This window comes from Medicago truncatula, chromosome 2 (assembly GCF_003473485.1).
Source record: "Medicago truncatula cultivar Jemalong A17 chromosome 2, MtrunA17r5.0-ANR, whole genome shotgun sequence".
Taxonomy (NCBI): domain Eukaryota; kingdom Viridiplantae; phylum Streptophyta; class Magnoliopsida; order Fabales; family Fabaceae; genus Medicago; species Medicago truncatula.
The window spans coordinates 19919258-19929079 of NC_053043.1; the positions used below are offsets into that span (position 1 = coordinate 19919258).

The following is a 9822-nucleotide window of genomic DNA, read 5'->3' on the forward strand; positions in this document are numbered from 1 at the left end:
CAAAATCCATCAAATTAGTCCTCAAATCATGCCAGTAAGTCTCAAATCGATCCTTATGTAATAGAGGGGTATAATTGAAACACAGGAAAAATTACATTGAAAAGTCAAATCTCGAATTTTTACCATTTCCATCAAATTAGTCCTTGTACACGTGGCTGTCTTGTTGACACGTGTACATGACAACACAGCATGCAAGAGGACACGTCATCACCACTAACGGAGCTTTTGGACGGAGGGACCATTTTGACGGACGTCTGTAAAATTCAAGGACTAAATAGATATTTCGCAAAATTCAGGGACTAATTTGGCCGATTTTTTTAAAATTCAAGGACGAATTTGAGGTATTAGTCTAATATAAACTAATGATATGTATACATCTTTAATTCATCTACATCCATTCAACAATTCACCTTCTCTCTATCTCTTATCATCAATATATGATGACATCTATTACACCACTATTCCCTCCGTTTTAAAATATAAGCAAAATTCACTTTTTAGGTTCATTCATTTAATGATGTATGTGGTTCAGAATATGGACCACATACATCATTGAATGAATGAACCTAAAAAGTGAATTTTACTTATATTTTGAAACGGAGATAGTATCTTTATTTCTATCTCATAATGTATAAGGGTTGTATGGGTGATTGGGGAGTTAAGATCCTCTCCATTTATTATTCTCTTCATTTCATCCATTTAGAGAGATATAGATACACAAAAATTTCAAAACACTAAAAAATAATTAATGATGGTGGGACCCACTTAAAAGTAGGACTCACTATCTATTTTATGTGTCTATCTCCTCCAAATTGCATACTCCATTTATTATATCAAATGAAGAGGATCTTTACCCCTGACTGGGCGTCCATCCATTTTTTTCCTAGAAATGCATATACACAACAAATGATTGAGTGGTTATAATGTCAACCATTAATTTTCCATCTATATAAATGTCAGATGTTTTGATCTCATTCATATTGAATATACAGGTTAAGATGTTTTGATCTCATTCATTCTTAAAGTTCTAAAATGTGTAACAAAAAAAAAAAAAAAAATCTTAAAGTTTTATAACGTAGTGGTAGATGTGTGACTCACATTCATTCTTCAATTAATTAGCTTTTCAATTGTTGGCTTATATCTATGACGTAATGGTAGAACGTATAAAGTTTAACTGCTTAAGAATGCATGAGATTAAAACTTCTTAAAATTTATAAGGTATCCTCGTTACTTCCTGTTATGATTCTTTGTTGAGGTTGCTCATCAAATGATATTTTGGTTTTAGTGGAAGATATTTTTCTTGATCCATCATGTTAGTACAATGTAAGAAAATTTTCATTATTCGTTCATACTATACTCATGCTAAACAGTTTGATTGAATCTTTCAAACCTCTATAATATTGGTTTAGTATGTGGAAATTTTGTACTATAATATTATTTGTTTGTATAGCTACTTATTGGTTGATGGTTTTGATTTAACTATAATGATCATATTTTTATTTATTTTATGATATAGTTATCGAAGAACTACTTTTTTTTCCTTTTAATATTAAAGCATCCATGAAGGATTGCTCAAAGAATTGTTCTTCATTATTATGAAGATCATGTGTAATATAATTCTTGAAGAACTAAATATATATGAAGATCAAATGGTTTGTCCCTGAACGATTGCAAACAATCAAATTTTAATATTGTTTATAAAGGTATGAGATATATCTAGTTCTTGAAGAACTAAACATTTAATATCAAGCATCCTCAAAGGATAGCAAAAAAAAAAAAAATTATCATCTTCCTAGGTGTAGATAGATTTATGATTCAAAATAAGATCTATTTATCTGCGTATAGTTCTTGAAGAATTAATTAATTTTTTTTTTTAAGGATCCCTGAAGGATCGTTCAAAGAAGGAATTAATTTGTGCTCCACGTATTATTTTATTTTTTATATAATTGCTTTTTCAATGAAATTTTAATTATTGTGGTTGTGAATGTTATGTTATTATTTCTTTAGAAAATATTAAGTTTAAGAATAATATTATTTTGAATTGGGAACCTTGTAAGTTGACAAGAGAACTATATATATGAATTTTGTAGTACTAATTCCTTCTAAAAAGTTTGTCTATGATATTTTGAGGTCTCAAGCAAGTATTGCTCCTAGAATTTGACCTCACTAAGGATCACAATAATTTTATGTATATTTTGTTGGATTTTCTTTGTAATCAAAATATGTGTTTTGTGAAAGATTACAAATGATGCTATAATTACTGAAGGCTCGGGAAGAGCAAATATATTGTCTTTTGTGAAATTAATTTTAGTATTATATTTGACACTATAAATATTATACAAGGCTCCAGAAGAGCAAATATATTGTTATGGAATAATAGAATTACGTACTGAGATGCATTATATAATATCTAGTAAAGCATTATATGAAACTAATTTCAAAGAAATTTATTACGTTTCAAGGATATCATATTGAAGAAAAAATATATTAAATATCTTTATATTACGAGATATTATTGTAAACCAGAAGTTTATATATTATATTTTTAATACAATGGAAGCACGTATTATTGTAAACCAGAAGTTTACAAATTGTATTAAAATTTATCGTTGGAAAGACCGGTTGGGTTATCCCAGATCTATTATGATGCATAAATTAGTTGAATTTTTTTTGGATATATGTTGAAGAGCCAGAAGATTCTTCGATCTAGTGACTATTGTGTTACTAGTTCCCATAGAAAGTTGACAATAAGAACGAGTCTCTCACTTATATAAGGTGATATTTAAATTAATACAATGATCATGTGAATCACTTGGATATTATAACTAAATGATCACATGTATATCCACAACCAGAAGTACCAGAAGTTTCTGAGATTATTATGTCAACAAATTTGACTAAGAGTTTATTTTTTCAGAAAGCATTTGATAAGTATCATTTATTTGTTTTCTGACAGTGTTTTCTGACATAATTGATTTATTTGTTCCAGAAGAACTAATCAGGTACCTGAAACTTATGAAATATTAATAAATTATGTCATGAATGGAAGATCTCAAAAGAGGATAAGATTAAATGAAATGAATGGATAAAATTTGGGTGTCAAACTAATTTTGACACCATGGTGTCATTTGATCCTAACCCTATATATATATAGTTTCATATGTTTACCTGAAGTGAATTGGTAAAACTGTATATCATTTATTTTTAAGAGACATATTCTTTAGACACATATTCACCTGAAGTGAATTCAAGAACTTTTCATACTTGATTAAGTTCATTAGCAAATGAAAGGCTCAAATTATATAAAAGATGCTACAATATATTTGTATGGCTCACTTGATAATGATGACTATATTAAACTCCATGAAAGATTTCATTTGCGTAAGACATACTATCAAAGTTATTGAAAAGATGACATCATTTGTCCATTTCAAGGATATGGAAATGAATTTCTTATAATCAAGTTTATGATAATCGTATAAACATTATTAGAACTCCTGATTAGATTCTAAAATTTGTTATAGAAAAGTTGATATGAACAAATCTAGTTGATTATGTAATAGAATGATTGTGATGTCACTTGATGTGAGTAAAGATCACGTCCTCAAGAAAATGATGAACATCTTGAATTGTTCAAGTGAGGACAATAATGTATTTTGCTTATTATATATAATGTGGTGTTTTAATTTTGTCAATACAAATATTGCAGCAAAGTCAAGCATAAAATTGTACCTTAGAGAAGGAACAATAACACCCAATCATTTAAAAATGGTAACACCACATCAAGGAAGTGGAGAATGCTCTTTATTAAAGATTATGATCTTACACGTACAAGAAACCTGTAGTTTTCTAAATGAGGTTCTTTCAACAACTCAATATGAAGATATCTCAAGAGCCGCTGATTTGGAGAAGAGTATGAAGATAGATTATATCTTTCAACAGAGTCACTGCCAAGTAAAGATTTTGAGTAGGTAATATAAAAGATTATTTGAACTTCTTCGTTGTCTTTATGAGGGGGAGACAAAAAAATGTGTTCTGCACTCTTTTTTCCCTTAACCATGGTTTTATTCCATTGGGTTTTCCTGGTAAGATTTTAATGAGGCTCATTATGACACAAAAGGATGTTGTACTCTTTTTCCATCACTAGAATTTTTTTTCCATTGGGTTTTTCTATAGGAAGGTTTTAATGAGGCATATCCTAATGGACATCCAAGGGGGAGTGTTATGAATAATAGACTTAGTGGATGTCCACCCTTAATCTTCCACCTTCCTATAACCCCTATTATTGAATGTATGGTTAGTAGTCCTTAATTGCTTTGATCACTCACTTGCTCATTTGTGTCCTATAAATAGGACCTATATTATAATGTAAAATATACACTTGTGAAGAGAATAATACAAAAGCTCTCATCTTCTCTATCTTTGATTATCTTCTCTACATTTGATTTTGTCATTTAGTTTATTTCATAACAATTTTCCAAAAGTTGAATATTTTTTCTAGAACACGGGATAGACGCGCAAGAAAGAGCATTTTTGTTCCAAAAGTCTTCTTCAAGAAGTCCAGAACAAAACAAACTGTATTTTCATTCTATAAATATAGTCTTTTTAACATATTGAAAATAATAAAATAAAACTTGCTAACTTAATCTCTACGCCCCATCAATCACAAATTTGGATTTTTTAACATATTTTTCTATGCATTACATTGTGCTCAAAATTTAATATAATCAATAGACGCACACGTACGTTTGATAATTGAACATTATATTTCTAGGAAGTTTAAGGGTAGGTTCATACTTAATGGTATATTATTACAAAAACCACTTAGGGTTGTTATGCTTACATATTGATCATGACATATTGACATGTTTGGTAGTTACTTGGTCTGGATATGGAGTATTCTATGTCAAAACACTCGGGGAGAAATTTGTTAAATAAAACAAAATTATTAGTTTTTTGAAGTGTAAACAATAAAACTAAACAACGTGTATATTTTTTAAGCTAATGTTAGAACCTATGCAAACGAGGGAAGTTCAATGCAAAATATTATTTGATTAGGTAGAAGAGTTTCATGGTTTAATTAAGTATCATGTTGGGACATTTTTATTTATTCAATTTTTGCATCATTTAGTTAAAAATGGTTTATACACAGACAATTGTGTATGAATGAAAGACAAATAGATAATAAACTGCGTCGTTAACTCTTTTTAGTTAGAAAAATCAATTCCCTTAAAAATAACATTGATTGACCTATAAACCATAACATTGTTATGGATTACCCTTTAAACTTTATTAAATATGAAACTCCTAACAACTAAGCTTAACACAGCAAAAGTAACGTATTTGCAAAGTTTATTTTAATTAACATTTTGCATATTATATACTTGATTTGTGGGGACTATATGAAATTCATCATTCCAGTCCAAGTGCTGAGACACCAGACATATTAATTTATCAATATATAAACGGTTGTCTGTACGGTTGTAAACAAGTTGAGCCTAATTAGCTTGATTCTGAAAACAATGAGTGATAAATAGATAGGTGAAATATTAAGAATACAATAAAAGAGTGAAAATGATTCTTTAAGATGAAAAGAGGTTACATCAAAGTATTTATACAATATGCTAATTGTACTATCTTAGAAGGATTGTACTATCCTCAACCTAAAGTACAATGTAATACTAATTACTTGTACTATAAGATTTCTTATTTTCATGCTTAGGATCATGTGAACTATCATTATGTAATAGAGAAATGATATTTGTAAAAACAACTTTGTGACAACTTTTTGACATCTTTATCTCTCATATTCACATTATTCTCTCTCTTCCTTTTTCTCTCTCCATTGTTTTTAACCAATGAAAAGAGAGAAAAAAAAAGTTGTCACCGAAAGTTGTATGAAATGGTTGTTCAAATATCACTACTCTATATAATATCCCCCACAAGTTGGAGGTTGGTATATATCCAACAACCCCAACTTGGATAACAAAAGATTAAAAGGCTGTGGAAATAAGGATTTTGTAAAGAAATCTGCAAGTTGATCATGAGTGGTGACTGGTAGGAGCTTGAAGAGACCAGCTTGGAGTTTTTCCCTCACAATGTGGCAGACAATCTCAAGATGTTTGGTTTTCTCATGAAACACGAGATTAACTGCAATACGCATATCACTTTGATTGTCACAAAACAAAACTGGAAGCTGAAGGCACTAAACATGAAGATCCGTGAGTAAATAGAGCAGCCTTTGAAGTTCACAGGTAGCAGAAGCCATGGCCCTATACTCAGCCTCAAAAGAAGATCTGGATACAATAGGTTGCTTCTTTGTTCTCCAAGATATAAGGGATTGTCCCAGAAAGAAGCAATGTCCTGATATAGAACACCTAGTATCCTTACACCCTGCCCAGTCAACATCAGTATAGACTTGAATATGTAAACCTGAATCTCTAGGGGACAAAATACCACGACCTGGGGAACCCTTAAGATACTTAAGAACCCTTAGAGCAACATTGTAATGAGTTTGAGTAGGTTTACTCAAAAATTTACTTAGCTGTTGAGTTATGAAGTTCCGATAAATCAATCTTCCTATCAACCTTCTATAAGCATAAACATCAGTGAATACATTTGGACTATCATTATGTAACTTAATAGATGGGTCAGGTGTAGTGACTGGTTTAGAACCAAGGAAACCTGAATCTTGCAGTAAATCCAAACAATACTTTCTCTGACATAGAGAAATACCACTCTGAGAATGAGCAACTTCAAGTCCTAAAAAATATTTGAGGGTACCAAGATCTTTGATTTTGAAGGCTTGATTCAATACATTATTGATGAAAGTAATCTCAGTAAGAGAGTCACCAGCAAGAATTATGTCATCAACATAAACGAGGAGTATAGTAAAACTGTCAGAAGCTTTCTTAGTGAACAAGGAAGCTTCAAAAGTTGCTTGTTGATATCCATTGGTGATGAGCAGACCAGTGAATTTTTCATACCATTTTCTACTAGCCTGTTTAAAACCGTATAATAGCTTACAAACTTGGTTAGGCTTTGAAGTAGAAACACCTGGAGGTATAGTCATGCAAACATATTCATGAAGATCTCCATGAAGAAAAGTATTGTTTACATCTAATTGGTGCAAGAACCAGGCTCTAATACCATATTAAGAATCCAATAAAGGAGTCAAAATGATTCATTAAGATGAAAAGAGGTTACATCAAAGTATTTATACAATATGCTAATTGTACTATCCTCAAGCTAAACTACAATGTAATACTAATTACTTGTACGACGAGATTTCTTATTTTCATGCTTAGGATCATTTGAACTATCATTATGTAATATGAAAGATTGAGAGTTGTTGAAGAGTGTCAGCGCAACAAATGAATCATTTAGAAGTTTAATCCAAGATGTTGAAATTTTGCTTGATTTGGTTAATGTCGTTGAGTAGTCATTCAAAATTCTTTTGCTTCTTTTAGAATGATCGGTTTCATTCCCTTTGTCCTTAGATTTCTTTGTTTGTTTCTGCATATGGTAAGAATGAGACAAACATTACTATTAAGAGGATGAAAGCGACCTTCCTTAAGAAGACGGCAAAATCAGTCAGAGTCTTTTGATGTTGATGTGTCTTAGAGTCTTGACATATTCAGAGTTTTTTAAATCCTTCAGGGGCTTTTGACCTTAAGATGCTTGACCTTTTCAGAGTTTATGGTCCCACACACTTGACAACATATTAATATATCGAATTGTTCTTCTATACTTTATTATCTTCAAAACTTCAGACACATTGTACAAAATTCATTTTGGTTCAACACACTCGTAATTCTCTTTGTAAGATCCATCTCCTTCTTACTTCTCTTTAATTTTGTCTTTTTTATTTTATGTCAAATGCATCTAAAAGTCCTTTAAGTTTTTCGTTTTTCCTAAAGTGGTCCTTTAAGTTTCAAAAGTCTCAAACAAGTCCTTTTAGTCTCCCATTGTAGATAGCATAGTTGGTAATTGGTTCCTTGAACTCATCTTTGGTACCAAATCTGACTCCTAACACCCACTTAATATCAATCATCTTTTTAGGCTTGACAAATTGTGGATAATGCTCTTGGTTGCTATTGTCTGAATCATCACCATCACCCTCTAAAAGACTTGTTTGAAACGATTCAAAAACTAAAAAGATTTGTTTGGGACTTTTGAAACTTAAAGGACCACTTAAAAAAAAAAACGAAAAACTTAATTAACCTTTAGATACATTTCACCTTTATTTTATTTGAGTTGAAGTATCCTCGTATCTCATTATATATGTATTAATAAATATCATGTTTATGTTTCAATTTTGTTATTTATGGCATAGAAAGTTTGACGACTTCTCAACAGTATTGCATCCACTAGAAGAAGACATAGTTTAATTTCCACAAATAATGATCAAAATTCCATTGGAAATAAATGCATTTGAAATGTATAAGAAGCTTCTGTAATTTATTTATTAATGCATGGAAAGGTAGAGCAAAGTCTTTAAGGTCACAGCTTTAGTCACGCAGGATAAGGCATTAATGTAGTGATCTTCTCCCTCATTTTCTTTTTCCTTAATAAAAAGGAAACAAAGGCTGTGACCTACGTATAATAAAAAACGAGAAATGATATTTGAACAACCACTTTTTAATAATTTTTGTGACAACTTTCTCTCTCATACACACATTGTTCTTCTACTTTCTCTCTCTATTATTTTGATATTTGTGTCACTGCCTAAATTTCTTTGTATAATGTAGTTATCCAACAAATTGTCACATAGTAAAAAGGTTGTTCAAATAATATTGCTCTCAAAAATATTTTCTTTATAATCCCAAGTTGTCATTTTCGTTATTTATTGGAGAGAACGAGGATATTTCAACTGTTGACTTGTACTGCAAGATGATTGATTTTAAAGGTTGTCTAATACTAGTATGAACTTGTCACCTACGTATAATAAAAAATTATTTTTAAAATTTTAATGAACAATTATTGTATTTGATCTATTGTAAATACCAAATACATTATTTATTTAATGAATGTAAAAGGTAGTTTTATGAATATAATAGCAATAAGAAGATGTATAATTTAAAAGTGAACAAGGTATGCTCAATTTGGATAAGGAAGAAAAGTGAATAGAAAAAAGTGATAGAAATTGTTCTTGATCGGTTAGAAGACCAATTCTAAGTTGATACAGTGACGGAGTCAGGAAAAAAATCTAGGGTGGACCATAAATAATGATTGAGCTTAATTTTCTTATAAGTACATTTTATCATTGGTTAGTTTGAATGACTATGGACTTGTTATTTGTTGAATATAATTCCAACTAGTATTTTAAAATCTGAACCGATTATCAACCAAACAAAGTACAAGATAATTGATCGAACAACTAGGTTATCGATTGAACCCCACGACTAAGTTGAATGACTCGAGTTCTATAAACAGATGTATATAAGTATTAAATCGAATTGAATCAAACGACTGAGTCAAAAAAAAAAGTTAAAATAAAACTCATAATACATAGTAATGTAAAAAATATCATTACATAAGAAAATATACTTATAATCAAGAAGAGTAATGAAATATACTTTAATTTAATTAAGAATATAGTATTTTTTACCTAAAAAATAGCATTTATACAATTAAATATTTTTATGATATCATGTTTTTTAAGGATATTTTATCGTTTATATTATATGTTATATGTTTTAAAAGATAGCTGAGGTCCTCTTTTGTATAAAAAAAATATGTTACATGTTTTAAAGGATTTTTTATTTGACAAAAAAAGAGAGTTGAATCCCTCTTTAAAAAAAAAAAGAGTAAATAGACAAT

At 29.8% G+C, this 9822-nt stretch overlaps 1 protein-coding gene across 1 annotated transcript; it reads right to left on the reverse strand.

Moving 5' to 3' along the window:
• Positions 1 to 6205: 6205 nt before the first annotated feature.
• LOC112419370 (uncharacterized mitochondrial protein AtMg00810-like) lies at positions 6206 to 7072 on the reverse strand. Its single transcript, XM_024776995.1, has one exon. It carries the CDS (start codon positions 7070 to 7072, stop codon positions 6206 to 6208), a length of 867 nt encoding a protein of 288 aa, XP_024632763.1.
• Between the last annotated feature and the right edge of the window lie 2750 nt (positions 7073 to 9822).